Raw genomic sequence first — 18,898 nt, 5'->3', positions numbered from 1 at the left:
AGTGCAGAGATGTGCAGTGCAAGAATAAAAGTTATAATACCTTAAATTTACACCATGTTTTGAGTACATCACATATCATTTTCCAAAAAACATGTATCTTCACACCAAAGTCACATATGTTTTACCTCTGGTCTAATAGCATTTGCCATAATTATATCAACTTTTAGCACATCGTACACAAAAATATTACACTACAATTTATTTCAGTTATTCAGGTGTTTATTGTACTTTGAGCATAAGACAGAAGCATAAAAACATGTGATTCTGTTCTTGACACTGAGAATGAGAAAATGACTCTCTGCTTGCATTCCACAATAAAGGACAATGAATGACTATGATTTTATTAAATGCATGTTTTATTGGAAGAATTCACAATTATTTCCTAGCTAATATTCTGCTTCATTTAGTCAGTTGGCTACATAATTACTATTATATGAGCAGGCCTCATTACACACCAATATTAAAATTAAATCACTACTGGCAAATTGTGTTCTCAAAAATGTTTGTTAAGCAGCTCTCCTTTAATGGCCTTATTTTGAAATTACATGGTTTCTTTATAGTTTAACTGATGTCTTCACTATGGTGCATTAAGACATCTACTGTCTTGCCCATCCTAAAGGTTCACTAAACCACATGCATTTTTCACCCAGACAGGCCTTAATATTGCTGTAGATGAAAGAAACAGTAAAGTTCACTTAAAATGCCAGTAACGTAAGATTCCAAAACTGCAGATAAACATCTTTATTTTCAGTCTTTCATACTTTTACGTTAATTCTCCTGAGAATGGGGAATTTTACATGCAATTGCTGTTGCAAAATATACTGACATGTTTGCACATGTGACTGTGACTGGTTTTGCCCATTCAACAATATTGTGCAGTCAACACACACACACACACACACACACACACACACACACACACACACACACACACACACACACACACACACACACACACACACACACACACACACACACACACACACACACACACACACACACACACACACACACACACACACACACACAGAGAGAGAGACAGAGACAAAATTGAACAATGCCAAACTAAACCAATGTTTTGTTTCAGATATAGCCATGTTTTCTTTTTTTAAAATCAGAAAGGTTTTTTTTTTATTTTTACCAAATACAATACAAATACAGATGTTGACACAATTTTGGAAACCTATCAATGGAAATTCCTTTATTGTATAAGATCAATCTTCTTCTCTATTGTGCACAGCCAGCAGATCTTATCAATAAATTCCTACCGTGAACTTCGTCCTCTCCTCCAGGATCTCATAACCCAGCAGTGTGGGGGAGTTCGGTCTCTCCATCCAGCTCTCCCCGCATCTCCCCTCACCCTCCAGCAGTGTGGAAGACCCGTCCAATATGCCCCTTCTGGGTCCACTCAAGTTCTCATCGAGGGTGGGACTTCCAGCTGCAGCACCCCAGGGTCCATGTCTTCTCACCAAGGGGCTACTTTCTAGAGCTGGGTTCTCACAGTTTGACGAGTTAGTCTGTATGGGAGACCCTTTCTTAGAGCAGGACCTGCTCACTCTGGACCAGTCCACTGGAAAGGGGACCGGAACAAAGGGGACAGCCATCGGAGCTGATCTTACTGAGGTACTGTCAGCAAGTACATAAAGTTAATCCTCATAAACACACAAGGACACATACGAGGAGTGTCTACTTACACCAGATTAGAGCAAACTGAATGTTAGAGCTGGAAAACAAACAGCGTCCCTAATCCACGTTGGGCTTCTCACCTGAGCTGTGCAGTGACTGTCTGGCTGACAGTCCTGCTGGTTCATCAAAAATACAAGGCACGTTGTTTCAGATCCATATAAGCAGTGGTTTTTACACACTACCTGATTTGTTGGCACACTCTGCTTTATGGGGGTTTCAGGTTACAGAATTACAACTCCAACACAGTCATGTGCTTCACAGTGTGTCCTGTCTACAGGACAGGAAGAGCACCTTCTATTTCTATAAAGCACCAACAACAAACCTGCACTCCCTCTCACACTAGCCCTGAATATTCCTCAGCTTCACAGTTATGACAAAACTCTCACCTGTGGACATATAAACAAAGCTAACATTACCTGCATTACCTGCACAGCTACAGCATTATTACACATCATAGATGCAAACTGCAGCTTTTATTGCACACCTCCAAGTTCTTTACAACCCCCCCCCCCAAAAAAATGCAATTTTACCATTTAATGTGGCAACTTTAAAACACTGTTTGTCACAGTGCTCCACAGAATGTTTCAAATTATATGAAGTATCAGAAGATATAAATAATTTCTCACGTTTTCAAATGAACAACGTGTCAGTGGGAAAGCCCCAGGTTCTGGGGATTTCCAGTTGTTGAAACTCCTGATATTAACAGCTGAGCTCATACCGAGGAGGGGCGTCCTTGTTGAGGCGAAAGTGAAAGCAAATGTATGCCCTGAGGCTCGTACATAAGTTTAAGTTACACAGTGTCTTCATCTCTGGAGTTAACTCTCTCTCTCCGTGTGGTTCATATTTGAATTCTGATTTTGCTCTCCGAGGTAATTGGAGAACAATAATCCGGCTACCTGTGTGACTCTGTGAAATCCTGCGCTCCTGAACGCACCTCGCGGAACCCGGCAGTGTGTCGTCATTGGCAACAACAAACCCACCTGGACGCAGCGGAGCGGCTCAGCGGCGGCTGGTGTCTCTGCTCCGGTGACAGCCGGCTGCATACCATGAATAAACCGACAGAGGGAAGCGCAAACGTGTAACCGAGCTCGTTTCCTCGGTTTTCGCCGGCGAACGGCTCAAATATTCCCTCTTCCAGGCGTCCTCCCCCCGCCATGTTAGCTTAGCTTGCTAGCAGTCAGTTTGTAGATGGGAGAGCTGTTCCTCTTTACCAGAAGGGTCAGTTCTGCTTTCAGAGGCTGACCTAGCGGAGCATAAATCGCCGGAGAGTTTCCGTACAACGCTCACACAGACGGACATGGAGCCCCCCGTGGCTACAGGCTGCGTGAACATCGGCAGTCTGACCAGCACCTTGTCGGAGATCCCGTACCAGAAGCTGACGGACCTGTACTACCTGAGCAGAGGCGGCTTCGGCACCGTGTTCAAGGCGCAGCACTCCGACTGGAGGACCACTGTGGCCATCAAGTGCCTCAAGCTCGACTCACCCTTTGGAGAAAGGTAGTGTGCGCCTCCTGTAGTAATCTAGGTCATGTATACTGAGGGGAAGAAATGGTGACTTCTGTAAATGTAAAGATAAAAGGCACTCGGACAGAAAACTGCAGTAAAATTCTGCGGTATTGCATTGTGCAGTCACAGACAGCCCACTAATTTAAATGATCTAAAAACTCTAGCTTGCCCTAAAGAAATCCAGATAATCCTTGGATTTTGGGGGGGCTTTGATGAATATTTTTGCAGGCTCAAACTTAAGTTCTAAATTAGGTTAATCCCCATAGCTGATCATACTGTAGGGTTTTAGCCTTAATATTCGAATTAGTCAGATAAAGTCGTCTTTATGACATTTTAGTAGTGGTTTGTCATTTCATACTTAAAGTATTCAGGTAAATTCACACCATACATAACCCTGCAGTGTCTTAACCTTAATATTTACACTTAATTTGTAACGCCAATCTTATTTTTCTACTAGAAAGCACTGTGGCTCATCAGCTGCTGGTTTAAACATGTATAAATAACTGTGACTTGACTAATCTGGAGATTAGAGCATAAAGGCGTGAACTGATGCTGGTTTAATCCTGTGTGTACTTTTGATTCAGCTGTATCTAAAGTGACTCAGAAGTTGTTACATTCTTCCATGTGTGCAGTTTTATTGCATATTTCCTCTGTCTCCCTGTTGTTTAGCTGGAGGACCTGAGACTACACTGTTATTAAAAATAATAAACACAGTCTATATTTTCAGAGTTATGTGATTCATCAACAGAAAATTATGAAGTATTGCACTGTGCAATCTCAGACAGTTGCATAATTTTAAAGACAGAGTCATCCCTGGATTTGTTTTCCAGGGTCATAACTTAATTCTAAATTAGCCTGATTAATTTCCATAACTAACAAAACTGTCTTAATATTTATATTAGTCAGATAAAGCTGTGTTTCATATTAATGGAATAACACTCCACTTTCACCTTCTTGGGCATGTTTTCTATAACTTTGAGTACATCAACAGTAGCCCAATCAGTATTTCCAATGCTGATATTTATATTGAGGAAGAAAATGGTGAGAAATAAAATTGTCAAAGTCCTTAAATGTCTTGTTTTGTCCACAACCCAAAGACATTCAGTTGACTGTCACAGAGGAGCAAAGAAAGCAAAAAAATACTTAAATTTATGAAGTCGAAAAGTTAAAAGCCGAGAAGTTAAACTTAAAAGAAAATACTGACCAACTGATTACCAAAGTAGTCGGCAATTAATTTAATAGTCAAGATGTGTTTGATTCATCAGTTCTAAATGTAAACCAATATTTATGATAAAGATCTCCTTGGGCAAGAATTTTGAGCAAAATATTTAATGTGTGGGATGTTTGACTGTTGAAAAAATGTACTTATCAGTTCAGTAGCTGGTTAAACAAAGTTGGAAATGAGACACGGTTTGTACATTAACTCAACACATCTTTGCATTTATGTACTGTTCTTTTTGCCCATGAGCTGACAAATATTGGGATACCCATACTTGGTAATAAATTAATCCACGCTTGGTCAGTAAGTTAATATTAGATGATATATTGACTCACTTTGTTTGGACTTTTTGGGAGCATTAGCCAAGGAGTTGTTTTATTGCTCTGTCTTTAGATAAGATCTGTTTCTAGATAACATTATCACTCACTGTTAAAGACAAACTTCCTCGAATGTAAACATGTAAAACTATTCTGATCAAATATTTAAGAGGTATTTTGAGTACAATGACCCCTCAATGTCCTGTACGATGCCTTGATGACCGTTTCAAAAAGATCATATGACATTGGAATGATTCAAAGTGTGCGCCTGTGTACTAATTTCTGTAGTTCTGATTAACGATTCTGAGCAATCTCTGTCTAAAACTAACAAAATTAGTTATTAAAGTGTCATTACTTTCATCATGATTTGGTCTACATTTACCCCATCATGGTATAAATCAATATTTTAAAGTATTCTGATTAATACCCTGAGAATTATTTCTAACATTTATTCCTTCAGCACGCTTCCTTGAAGTCAGCATTGTTGATGTATCAGTATTTCTTTTTGTCTGAGGGTAAAGATTGACCTAATCACTGGCTGTGTTTCAGAGAGAGAAACTGCCTGCTGAAGGAGGCAGAGGTGCTTCACAAAGCCAGATTCAATTACATCATCCAGATCTTTGGCATCTGCAACGAGCCCGAGTTCTTCTGCATAGTCACTGAGTTCATGAGCAATGGCTCTCTGGATCTGCTGCTCCACGAGGTATCTACACGTCAATAAGTAACTTTATATCACCAAGAAGTGATCATCCACATGCTGATCACAGTCCTAAAGAATTCATCTCCATCACCATAAATAGACACCAGTTCTCTTTGTTCAGTGTCGCTGCTACATCGCTGATTAGAAGAATGATTTTACAGTTCTTGTTTCTGGACTTTTGGGTGAAGTCAAAGAGTCTCTGTTCTGCTGTTGTAGCTTTTACTCTCTGTTTTGTGTGACACTCATCATGTCACTGAAACAGCAAACAAACGTGAAACTTGAAAATATTCAGTCTCTCATGAAACTTTGTAGCAAGCAGAGAAACAAAAGCTGAACATTGAAAAAAGCAGACAAATAGAGTGCAGAGAAATTCCTACTCATCTTAGTCATTCATTTTATTAATTTCGTCATTTTGCATAGCTCTGTGATTTTAATACAATATTACACATGCTTTCCCTCTTTGTTGATTTAATTTATATTCTGTCTCTAATCTCTACTAACAGAAAGACATGTACCCTGTTCTTGCCTGGCCTTTGCGCCTGAGGATTTTGTATGAAATCGCCCTCGGGGTGAATTTCCTTCACAACATGAACCCACCTCTCTTACATCACGACCTGAAGACACAGAACATACTGCTGGATGGCGAATTTCATGTGAAGGTATGTGTCAGAGAGATATGAGTGGCATGTGTAAAAGAAGAAAGACAAGCTTTTACTGTAAGAGCTTCATCGAGTGTGTGTGACAACAAGACATACATCTCATCTTTCTGATGCAGTGATGCATACGTTGTGTTTTTCCACTGAAACCAAACAGTAGCGAGCGAAAATACCAGCCTTCATTCCACAAATCTTTCACATTGAACAAATTGTCCTTCATACATCATTGAAGAGAAGTTAAATGATCTCATAAAACCCTTTTTTAAAATGTGTTTAAACTCTATTTCGTCTTTTTCTTTGAACTTGAAGGTCATACTTTATACTTTTATCATTTATTGCGACCTATTGTCTTTTTATTGCAACCTGTTGACCTTTTATTGTGATCTATTGTCCTATGTTTTATTGTATGTACTTTTTGCGGTGTGCTTATATTGTGTCTTATTGTTTTATGTTTCACTGTTATGTCTTTTTTTATTAGGGACTACAGATGTAAATTAGCATTGTGCTATAATCCGGCATATTTACGCCCATTTCTGAATAAATGGGCATTCATTAATGTGCTCTGTCCCTACCAAATAAATAAATAAATAAATACTTCACAGAAAAAGTGCTGCCTCTTAGTAGCTTCTGTTATCAGTTAATGCAACAATTCTTAAACTACCATCCAAGTGAGTCGTGCAGTCACACTGTTTGTCTGAAGTTGACAGAATAGGGCTATAGTCAAACAGAGAAAGCTTTCTTGACTGAAATTGTGTTCCGTCTTTAACCAGTCTATTGGTCACAGAAAAATAAAAGTCTATTATCTTTAGATGAACTAAATCAGTCACACACTCTACCTGTTAGCCTTATTAGCCTAAATCGATAATACATGCATATAAAGAGCTAGTATTTGCTCCATATGAAGTCATTTTAACCTTGTTATTATGTTATTTTATACTTAAAAGACAACAGCAGACTCTGAACATACCAGAGTGAACCAGCCCGTATTCATTTATAAAAAAAAAAAAAAAAAAAAAAAAAAAACCTAGTAGGCTTCATCAGGATGGGCCGGTTTAAATCTGCAGCCAAAAATAAATGATTAATCCTGGAAGGCTATCGATGTAGCGCTTTTCTACTCATGAAAGTAATACTGGAGATTGTTCAGCCAGTGATGGTACATGAGAGCATCTCAACCAACCAACTGACCAGTCGACTTCTAGACTGCAACCCTAAAAAGAAAACACTGAATTAGGAATAGTACAACTGTAAAAAAAAGAGGTCCTTGTCAGCGCTTCCTGTCTTGCTAACTGTCTGCAATTCCTCTCTCCAGATTGCCGACTTTGGTCTTTCAAAGTGGCGGCAGCTGTCTGTCAGTAAAGGCTCGGGGTCCAAGACCACAGAGATGGGCGGCACAGTGATCTACATGCCCCCTGAAGAGTACGACCCGTCCAAGAGCCGCCGGGCTGACGTGAAACATGACATGTACAGGTGGGACTCCTGATCTCAGTCACTTGTAATTACAAGTAGTTTGAACAGTCTACATTCTTCCTTAATTTAATATTTATGTCAATAGCATTAGTTTAATTTAGATGTTTTTAAGTACATAAAGCTTAAATTGTCAGTGGTAAGTTTTTTGTAAAATTTGTGAATAGGTGAACTCTTGACACTTTATATTCGACTTGTTTTTAGACTGATAGTATCAGTGTTTGTTGAGCACAAATGGCCCTTCTGGGACATTAGGTTTTCTGGCAAGGTGAGAAATGTGTCAGCGAGAGACTGGGATGTTGGCATACCAAAGCAGAACACTACAGGGACACATGCCAAAGGCTAAATGTGTCAAAAAAGCAGCACACAAAGAGCCAGTAATGGTCTGATTCCAGGAATCTGTCAGAGTGGGAGTGGTGATTATTAGAAAAGTTGAAAGAAAAAAAGAAATCCACTTTCCCCTATAGCTGACAGTGACTCACTCACCACTGTGGCTGGTATCTTTTCAGCTTTTGGGCAAGAGGTTGAGGTTGCTGCAACAGGTCAGACGGTTGTTGCTCTTCCTCAAAGTAGCCTCTCTGATAAAACTGTGGTGAAGTCCCTCGGCTCTGACGGGGAAAACCAGTTGAAACCAGTGACGTAACTCTGATTTCTTTGAATTGTTTCTCTCCTTCATGTTTACATTATAGCTATGCCATCATTATGTGGGAGGTGCTGTCCAGGCAGATACCGTTTGAAGGTAACTTGTTTTCCTATTATGGTGCGCTGCTTTTTTTCAGTTTAGCATTTCTCCTTGTTTCTGTCTGTTCACTTGAACCACTAATATGTGTGTGTTTAGATGTGACCAACCCGATGCAGATCATGTTCAGTGTGCTGCGAGGGACACGTCCTGACACCAGCCTGGACAGTCTGTCCGCCGACATCCCCAGCAGAGAAACTCTCATCAGCCTCATGACCTGCGGCTGGACCGCTAACCCCGATGACCGACCCTCCTTCCTCAGTAAGATCACACAAGTTCCTGAAACCACGAATGTGTTTCCGACAGAATATTTTAAACTCTATCTACTCACAGGACTGTGTTGCATTGTTCTGAACTTTCACACAATTTAGGATGATTAACATTTTTCATGTTGAGTAACAGGAAAATCATGTTAGATTTTATCCTTACTGAGCAATGACTATTAGCTTACTGTTACATTACTGAAATGATAAAGACAAACTTTAAAGCACTGTGGTTCAAACTGATGGAACTGCATGATTGGAAAATATGTGACACCAGATAAAAAAAATGTGGTTGTGTTACAATGTTGATTAGATTTAGCAGAGTGATGTGCTTACTTCAATTTCAGAGTGTCTAATTGAGCTGGAACCCATGGTGAGGAAGTTTGATGAAATAGACTTCCTGGAGGCTGTGCTGGAGATCAAGAAATCTAAGGTCAGCCAAAGGCTTTTCACATTTCTTCTATTTTAATGTACTTCTGAATGTTGTTTTACAGCATAAATAAAAAAGCATTGACTGCCCCCCTAGGAAGTTTTCCCCTCTTATTGCCTTTCGCCATTGAATCATGGTCAGTTTAATTTTGCTTTTGTGACAAGACTTTTAAAAATAAAAGACTCTTTAATGTCAAAATGAAAACTTTGAAAGCTATTATTGTACAAAGTGATTTGATTGTGTAAGTATTCAGGCCCTTTAAAGTGACTCCTGGCTGTAACTACACCATTAAGACAAAAGTTCACTTCAAGCAGCTCCGTAAAAAGGTTATTAAAAAAGCACAAGTCAGGGAATGGATACAAGAAAATTTCCAAGTCATTGGAGTAAAGTTAAATCCTTGACTACAACATGTAAGAAATGTGCCAATGTGCAGTCCGCCTAGAGCAGGTCGTCCCCAAAAACTGAGCGAAGAAACAGACTAATGATGGAGGCCACCAAGACACCTATAACTCCTCTGATGAAGTTTATGAGCTTCAGCGGCTGAGATTAGAGAGTCTGTGCATACTGTTTCCTGTTCCAGTCAAAGCTTTGTGGGAAAGCTGCAAAGAGGAAGCCACTGTTGTATGCAAGTCAACGTGAATGCTCAAAAAGCGTGTGCCATCCGTCCATGAAAAATAAACAACCGATGCATAAACAAAGCTCCTACAATCACAGGGAAACTAGCGAAACATGAACGGATTTAATTTTTATTCATTAATAACACAAACTAAGTGCTGTGGCCACTATTTAAAGCGGCGTTTGTGTGTGTTTGCTAGCCGCTAATGTTAGGGAGCTGCAATTCCACCGCTATATCCTTCCATACTTCGTCCTTTTTTGTCCGGTTTTGGTACGAGTTGGACACGTCAAAAAGACAAGACTTCTGCTGCTACAACTCTACTAGGCTTTCTTCTATGTTTAAATCCCACTTAATTGTTTTGTTGCATTTTGCCATTGTTGCCACCAATCATCTATTTGGGTTTAGCACCAGTGCCGCTCTGATCAGTACATAATTTCATACTGCATTTCTATTGGCTAGTTAGTTGTCGTAGGTCGCAGCAGCAGTCACACTGTGAGATGATCACCTCAAATTTCTGACACGGTCAGAATTTTATCGCAGCTTGTCTTTGGTGGCAAGACCATGACAACAGACGTCGTTGGACGTGTCTCACAGTGCGAGGCAAGAGGCATTCCCTTCAGATGATCTCCTTTTCACTAATTGTGTGACATCACCAATTGGCTGTACCTGTGTTGATTTACATAGAGGGTGAATATTTACACAATCACCTGTTCTTTGTATTTTATATTTGTAATTAATATTTTCATTAATTTAATACTTTGAAGAAACCTGTTTTCACTTGACATGAAAGCGTCTTTTTTCTCTTTTTTTTGGTCAGTCAGATTATGGCTGCTGTATCATAATATGTGTCACTGTGATTGTGGCTGTGCTTTGGTTTGTATACTACATTGTGACACGTTTGTTTTAAATAACACTGATTATGTGCAGTGGTTATGTGTGTGGTATGACACTAGCCGTGTACTGTTGGAGACCGGCCCCTTCAAATGAATAATGAGCACTGAATGCATCACATGAAATGTAACATAATCTCAACTCTCTGCACAGTGTTTCCCTGAACTCAAAGTATTTTATAACTGGAACGGACAACAAAAAAAATTCATATGAATCAGAGGAAATGCAAAACTTGTTGTTCTCCCCTCTAAATCCCCTTCCACTTCCTTTTCTCCGGTCTCGTGCACGAGCATGAACGTGCACAAGACACGGTGGAACAGTTTAGTGTGAAGTCGGAGCTACTTTGTTTGCATTTAGAGCCAAGGTCTGCAAACAAAATTGTTCTGTTCAGAAGAGAGCTAACAGACTGAAGAGATGTTCACTGAATGTAACCAAACGTGTGTTGGATTGAATATGCTAATGAATATGGAAGTAGGAACAGTAAAACTCAAAAAAAAAAAAAAAAAAGTTTTATGGCTTTTACAAGGACAGGCAGAATAGAGGCTCCAGTAACCTGTTGTTTTTTACATAAATGGGCTTCATATTCAACGGCTTGTTTTTTGTTTTCACTGTAGTTACAGTTTCACATTAGTTGCTTGCAGCTCTGAAACCAGCACAAACTCAGTGTTTTTGTTTTGTAAATGAACACAAAACAATTCCGGTTAATAAAATTCCCAGATGAATTCAGAAAATCCCCTCGATTCCAAACACACTAACAAATTACGTCTCAATACGCAACATCATTCCGCAAAGAAAGGGACCTGAAAGTTGAACTGTGTGTAATTTTGGACAATTGGATTTGTACCGTGACTAAGAGAAGATGATGAAGGGTTACCTCATAATTCCCCTTTATCGTGTCCTGCCTCTTTTCAGTTGTGTGGTACCTGAATATGTATGCATAAACGTGACTGAGACCATTGTTTCCTGTGAAAAAACAAGAAAAGTATTGAGGGAATGTTAGAAAACTGTGGTTATCTGGTTGGAAAGAAAATGCAGAAACAGATACAGTATTACACTAAGAGCTACTCCAAAAAAAATGTGAAGTTGGTCAGTCTTTTTCCACCACAAGTAGAGTATAATGACTCACTGCAAACCTTTAAACACTTCAAATAACAGCTGATCATAGTTAAATGTTCAGACTTATTGTCTCATTTTTGTACTCTTTATAAATATTACTAATGGAAACAAGGCTTTAACTCATAATCTGAAATATTAACAAATTAATGTAGTCATTATTTAGCATTACTGTGTTAGTAGTTATGTGTGTTGAACGGCTTTGAACATTCAAAAGTCCCTGTTTGTTTTACTGTAAGATGATAACTGAATTATTTGAAACTGGTCTTGCCACAGAATACTGAAGATAAATGGTGACACTAGAAGTCCAGTATTTCATAACAATAGCCTCACTTGCGTAAAGTGTATTAAAAGTCACTGTAGGAGAAACTCGATCATCTTACCAGTTACAACCACTTCTTGCCAGTTCAAGTCAGCCAAGTATAACAGTGATTTACATACAACATGACCCTTCAGTATGAGCAACACTTAATGGCAGCAAAACGTCTGCAGGGGAAAATGTAGGAACTAGAAAGGTGAATATTTAACTATGTGGTCGGATGCATCACTTCTGCTTTACAAGCTTTTTGGGGGGTATTATTCTGCTTATGTAAATGTAACATCCTCCTGTGTGCTGCTGGACAACCTTTTCAGTATTTTCTTGTATATGCATTCATAATTCCTTTTGGCATGTTTTATTTTAACAATTTATAACTTAACATCTGGTTGTTCTCTGTCTTTCTTGCTCCTCCACAGCTGAGGCAGAGATCAGGCTGTTGTTCAGCTCAGAACGTGTGTGAAAAGAGGAGTGATGAGGCGTCTCTGAACATGCTGAAGGACAGATCCAGCCCATGGCAGGTCAGTATCCAGAGGATTCTGATGTCTATACTGTCAAGCAGTGGCTAGGTGTTTCCTTCTCCTGTTACAGTTTTACTCACTGTGGGCTCATTTTCACTGCATTATAAAATTCTCTGCCCCTGTGCCCGACAATGGTTAGAAAGTAGTGAGAAGTCAAAAATATCTTCTGTGAAGTATTCAACAGTAATGATGTCATAAATCACAAAAAAGAAAAACTTTTGATTTTTTTTGTTTGTTTTTTTTTTTTTAATTACAAAAACTGAAGAAAAAAAATCCTGGAATCAAGATTTTCTAGGTGCCCACAGGTATTACCAATACTGGGAAAAAAAAGTTTTTTCTACTTCTATAGATATTTTACTACTCATATTTGTAATTTGTTCCGTCTCCTATCGACTCTGCGTCAGCGCAACCTGATATTTGTCAGGTGCTTGTTTGTCACAACTGAGTCACTTATTGCTTCATGGTTACACCGCAGAGCACAGAATTTTTTGTTTTTCATGAAATCTGGTGAGTGCAAACCTTTGTTTTTGATGATGTGTTTAAGTGTCACCTGTAGAATGAAGTGATTCTAATGAAATATCAGGATTTAGGCTTTAGTTACATTTTCTGATGTCACAGATAGCCATCAGAAAGGTGATTGTTGTCGACATTCGTTTTCTGTGTCTGATAAATTGTGTGATTTTGGATGTATATGTATATGGGTGTGTATATATATATAGAGAGAGAGATATAAAACACTTACAAGCTAATGAGCTAAAATGTCTGAATATATCAAAGTAACACTCAGCAGCATTACTGCTGAACTTGTGTGTAGTTACTCCCAGAGCAGAAATACTTGGAAAAGCTTTGTCTGGTTAGTTACGTTTTTATGAAACTGTAAAATAAACTTCATTGTTTTGCCACAGGAGAACTCCAATTCAGGCTCAGGGTCTTGTTCCTCCCAGGACACAGACATTTCTCTGCCGGGCGTCCTCACCAGCATCAATCCTGCACCCTCTAAACGTAATGACAACACTGCAAACCACGCCTTTAATTTATTACCACTGATCCACAACATTTACTGAAAGGGTTCAACTCCATTGTAAGACAAGATAAGATATAAAGTTTAATCCAAGTCTGTGTTTAATATTATCTTAATTAACCACCTGAATACATCACACTTCTTCTTCTTCTACTCTTTCTGATGTAGAGGGGCTTCCATCATCATTCATAGCTCCTACTCTGGAGCCTCCAGCCTCTTTGATAGACAACTGCGCAGTCAACAATCTGAACGGCTACCAGAGTGCCAGACCCATGAATGATTTAAACATTCCCATCAAACCTGGCCTGCCCGCCACTGAATGTGAGACACTGCTGGATAACCTCACCCTCAAGCCTCAGCCTCAGCAGCAAGGTACTGAAAGCATTGTCTTTCTCTTGTATGTGGTCCAATGTCCTGTTTCCAGGTCGAGACCAGAAGTGTGTTTCAGGTCCTACTTGTTTTGGTAGCACCTGCAAATTGTTAAGTGTTTTACTGGATTCATATTGTTCATATATTTTTACACTTTATCTAGCTAATATTGTCATCCCCATAGTTCAGACTTTTTTTTCTGGTCTATTCTGCACACATAAACTTAAGCTCCATATGAAATCGGCCTAGCTTGGTAAAATTAAAGCATCTCTTCGGTCATTGATTAAACCCCTAAAAATTCCTCTCCATGTATCAAAGTTGCATATTTAGATTGTTTTCCCTAGAAAATAATACCCTCTTGCCCTAAAGGTTCCATGTTTTGCTCCTTATAGCAAATTAAAGGTCCCATGTTGTGCTCCTTATAGCAAATTAATGAACGTCTCTCACGCCCCTATAATATTTCTTTCAGTATTTCAGCTCAAAATACTGCACAGATGGTTTATTTCACTGTGACTATATAAACCCTGGTTTTCATTCTGTTGTAATCTGGCCGTTTACATGTCTGTAGCTTTAAGTGCAGCTGATGTCCACACCCCCTACAGGAAGAAGACTCTCTCTGTTTCTGTGATTGACGACAAAACATTTGACCGCAAGGCAACTGACACAAAATGTGTGAGACCAGGACTTTGAGCAAAACTCAGTTCTAAATCAGTGTTTTGGTGGTGCAGAGCAGCAGCTTACAAACGGCTCTGAAGTGACTGCTGGTTCATATGTGGTCTTGATGTGCTTCATTGCAGTCAGTGTTTCAAATTAGTTCCACTGTCTGACAAGAGAAAATATCAAAATATTAACAGTCTTATTGGGAATCTGACTGTATTAAAGTACAGTATATGTGAGAACAGACAGCAGGAATCTGAGAAATTTGAATTGGTTTGTAAAGTTGGAAATTTATCTAGGTATGGATGGTTTGAGGAATGCCAGAAGTAAACGTCTTATTGTAGAAGCTTTTAAATTACACCTCCTTGTTTATAAAGGCCAGAACACACACACACAAGTGATTCTCACCATATTGCACTTTAAATAGTTTGGATGTAACTCTACACTGACGCTTCTTCTACAACATCCAGCTCTCTCAGCCCTGCCCACCTGCTGCAGCTCAAGCACACCAGCTCACCTACAATTAAGCTCAGTGTGAACTACTCAATGTTAAGTTGTAACATTGGAATCATTCAGCCCTAGGTGTTAGAACCAGAAACCAGTATTGAAGAGGAGTATTGATACAGAAAGCTCCATTCTTAAGGTTAGCAGGACGGGTTCTTTCGGTTTTTGTTACATATGAAACCCCAGAAGTCGACATATTGCAGTTTCAAGGCGGAAACACTCAGACGTGCCGTTGCCTGATTATATCGCTCATGATGTTTTTTCTAGCATATAAAAACCCTGTATGGACATATTAACAGTGTTAACTACTTGACATTCACTGGAGGTGGTCTTAAATCAAATGAACTGTTTTCATTGTGTTACTACTTTCTAAAGTCTCTCCTCTTTCTCCTCCCTTCACTCTTCCAGTAAATTACTCTCCTCCACTGGGAGACTTCCCTCCTTCACAAGGCCCCATCTCTCACTGGATTGCATTACGACGTGAGAAGATCGTCTCCCAGATGACAGAAGCTTGCCTGAACCAGAGCCTGGACGCCCTACTGGCCCGCGACATGCTGATGCGAGAGGATTACGAACTGGTGGTTAACCAGCCGACGCGCACCGCAAAGGTCCGCCAGCTTCTGGACAACTGTTACAGACACAACGAAGACTTCTGCCGCATCGTCGTCCGCAAGCTGTACGACAACAAGCAGAACGGCCTGCAGCCGTACCCGCCTGAAATCAGCTCCCCGACCACGGCTTTCATCCCCAGCGCACCACCGCTGTCCATGTCCTGCAGCTTCCCCAGGAATGTGTAGCAGCAGGCACAGAACAATGGAAAAACTCCAGATTATAGACAGTGCCAACTTGACACTACACTTAACTCTTACTGGTTCCATTGTCATCAAGAGGGTGTTTGTGGTTTCTGTCGGCCTTTCCCCCTCGAAAACACTGAAGAACGGGTGTTCGAGCAAAAAGAGTTGCAAGTACAAAACTTAAGTTCATATCCAAACATCAACCAGAGATTTAAAGGTTGTATTCTGTATGATCAGAATCAAAAGATTTCAACTGAATCAGTGATTTTATTTAATGTGGCAATTTATTTATATTCCTCTATTCTGGGTGGATGGATTGCAGGATTTCACCCATTTTGGTATGTTATGCTTTATGTCTCCAGCACTGTTACCTTTATGTAGCTCGGTTGTTTTTGTTTTATTTGTGTGTGTGTGTGGCAACCTCCTCAATACATTCACTTTATCTGAGTGGCAGGAGGACTGTTAACATGCTGGAAAAACTCCAGTAAAAATAAGGTTCATTCTTATTATAGCAATCCTAAAGTATCATGTATTCATGGGTTAACTGTCCTGAGTGAAGTGAGTTTGAGCCCCGACCCAGAGCGTCTCAACACTGAATCAGCAGGAAAACGCATAGTCACTTTAAATATTTGTTCTTGAGCAGCGTCACGTAACTCATCTCAAGTGTTCGAAGTCATGTGACTGCATGGAAAGTTTTTGTCCCCGTCCAGGCTCTTTCTCCTCCTCCTCCCCTATTTATTGCTGAGCTAAAGAGAGTCTCTGGGTCATGGAGTAAAGAGGAAGCTGAGATTGTAATATAATACCCAGACGGAGAGCGTCGTGTTCGTGTCTAGATTAAAAGTTGACCAAGATGATCTGATTTCTTTCAGTCTGCTCAGCAACGACCTCACCTCTCAGTATTCTTCATAACGTCCACCTAAGATGCTTTAGGCTTATCTGAATACTTCCACAGTTCCTGTTCTTCCATAGACTCTGAGCTGAGATTGCAAAATAGTTTTTCTTTTACACTTTTGATCCTACTGAGCTGCTCAGCAGAAGCACAAGTGAAGTGAAACTAAAAATCCAACCGGCTTTGCTTGTAGCAAATCTTTAGCTGACCTGCACTATACAGAAGCTCTAAGCTGTTTATTACTCTATTGTCAAAACTTTTTCTACTGCAGCTGTGCTCAAAAAGGCAGCAACGTGTTTATAAAATCATTTTCTCTCTGTCAGACAGTCAGTTGGTAAAACTGAGCAAGGCGTAATACTGTTAAATTCAAGATAATACATATATTCATATAAGAAAGTAGCAGCAGTTTATCTGCCTGAAGGTTTGTTATTACTTCATTCATACACATAGCATATATATTTTTCAATTTTCTCATTGTAAGTGAATGCTTGGTCTCCTTTTTATTAACATTTGTGCGCGAGTGTGTTTGTGTTTACGCTTTCAGAGGGGCTTCGACTATTATCGATTACTTGGATGACAGAAAATGATGAAGAAAAAATTTCCCAAAGTTGCATCTTAACTTTTTCTATTTGTCTCAACAGAAGTTCAAAATCTAAAGATTACCAATTTAAAATATCTAGTTTTGTTCATCAGATTAATGGAGTTCTTTCAGCCCCGGTGTGTCTGTTGCATATAGTTTCCATCAAAGGCCTTACTGTCTTCATCACTGCCTTCACGTTCTCAAACAGGTGCTTATATTGCAATATAGTAGCTCTCATCTATACATCTGTCACAGAATAGCATTCGTCTTGTTCCCATTTCTATAAATAAATGTACTTCACTCTCTCATCGTGTTGATCTAAAGGTTCTGCATAACTCAGTCCAAAGTAAGCAACGGTTCAATCTAGGCCTTGCTCCGAGGAAATGAGTTGCAGCAGACCATTCTTAGTGAGACACTGTTACAGAAAATTGTGTACGATGATAAAAAGCCGTTTAAATGACAACAGAGAGGCCGAGCAAGGTGGATATGCTTCCATATGTTGGACTTGTATTGCCTTGTCTTTGATAACTGTGCCTCATATTCCGCTTTTGGTCTCAACTCCAGTAACGTGCAAAAGCCTTTTTACACACATATCAAGCGAAACTGAGTAAAAAACTGCTACGAGTTTGAATACGTTGTAACATATTTTGTACCGTAGATGATAGTTTCATCTTTTTTATATATATATATTTTCATCTGTGATCTATTGTTTGAAAACTCATGCACTGTTTTTGTGAAGCGTTCATTTGATATTCGTAGAAATGCCTTCCGTAAAATAACTAGACATGGGCACCTAATTTGGTGCCCATGTCATTATCAGTGTCAGTTAATTAAAAGGTAAATATGTGTTTAAACAAAGTTCAGTTGATGTGTAGCTGTGGTTTCAGTCGGAAGTAGGATTTTTCAAATATTGTATCAAACTCTTCATTAAAATGAGTTCTCTGTTTTTACTTCTGTCTGCTTTTGTCTTTATTTTTTGATGCAAGCCAGTCAGACAGACAGAAAGAACCAGTTGCTAATTACCGAAAAGATGTAATTTCACTTAAAGAGGCTAAAAAAGATGACAGAGCAAGAGAAATGACCTAAGAAGATCATAAAGTGAAACAGAACAACTGCTGAGAGATACATGACCTCAGAAAGATGCAAAACAACCACAAAAAGACAGAAAATGTGCCTCCATTGGTTTGTTCTGTATATTATCTGTTAAATTTACACATACATTTCTTTCTCTAGAATGTTTAGATCTATGAAATTCCTTCCACACTCGCTGCAGCTTGAGCATACCAGCTCACCTTCAACAGCTCAACCAGCAAAAAATCTCTTAAAGAGAGGGAAAATGGTCATTAAGCAATAAAAAAAGGACCTTAGAAGACCATGAAGAGACCCAAACAAACACTAAGAGCCAAAATGTGATCTCTTAAAGATACAAAGCAACCACAAAAAGACAAAAAAAATGTGCCTTTGTTGGCTTATTCTGTACATGATATCTGTTAAATTTACACATTCATTTCTAAATTTGGGATACTGAAATACGATTGACTTGGCGCAATTGACAAAAGTCCTTGTAGTCATTGACTAAACCCCTAAAAACTCATCTTTGTGTGTCAATGTTACATGAAAATAACCCATACGTGCTTTATATTGGCC

General features: G+C 39.3%; 2 protein-coding genes across 4 annotated transcripts in view; one reads left to right on the top strand and one right to left on the bottom strand.

The window, feature by feature from the left end:
- The window catches only part of LOC111581466 (sorting nexin-16-like), a 37,407-nt gene that overhangs the window by 8,043 nt on the left and 10,466 nt on the right, over positions 1-18,898 (bottom strand). For 2 of the 3 annotated variants that reach the window (XM_055014074.1, XM_055014075.1), the window contains exon 1: positions 1,269-2,324. The exons of the other annotated variant lie outside the window; for it this stretch is intronic. In XM_055014074.1, coding sequence (XP_054870049.1) covers positions 1,269-1,604 — 336 coding nt within the window. In that variant the 5' untranslated portion in view covers positions 1,605-2,324. Of the gene's footprint in view, positions 1-1,268; positions 2,325-18,898 lie in introns of those variants that run through there. 3 annotated transcript variants of the gene reach the window in all.
- LOC111581478 (receptor-interacting serine/threonine-protein kinase 2) lies at positions 2,585-18,201 on the top strand. Its single transcript, XM_023289661.3, has 11 exons — positions 2,585-3,183; positions 5,278-5,431; positions 5,932-6,087; positions 7,394-7,551; positions 8,238-8,287; positions 8,387-8,548; positions 8,898-8,983; positions 12,336-12,437; positions 13,343-13,439; positions 13,627-13,830; positions 15,397-18,201. The coding sequence occupies exons 1-11, from the start codon at positions 2,984-2,986 to the stop codon at positions 15,783-15,785; spliced, it is 1,758 nt and encodes a 585-aa protein (XP_023145429.2). The 5' UTR covers positions 2,585-2,983; the 3' UTR covers positions 15,786-18,201.

The sequence above is a fragment of the Amphiprion ocellaris genome, chromosome 10, assembly GCF_022539595.1.
Source record: "Amphiprion ocellaris isolate individual 3 ecotype Okinawa chromosome 10, ASM2253959v1, whole genome shotgun sequence".
Classification (NCBI taxonomy): domain Eukaryota; kingdom Metazoa; phylum Chordata; class Actinopteri; family Pomacentridae; genus Amphiprion; species Amphiprion ocellaris.
This window is presented reverse-complemented; position numbering and strand designations above follow the sequence as displayed.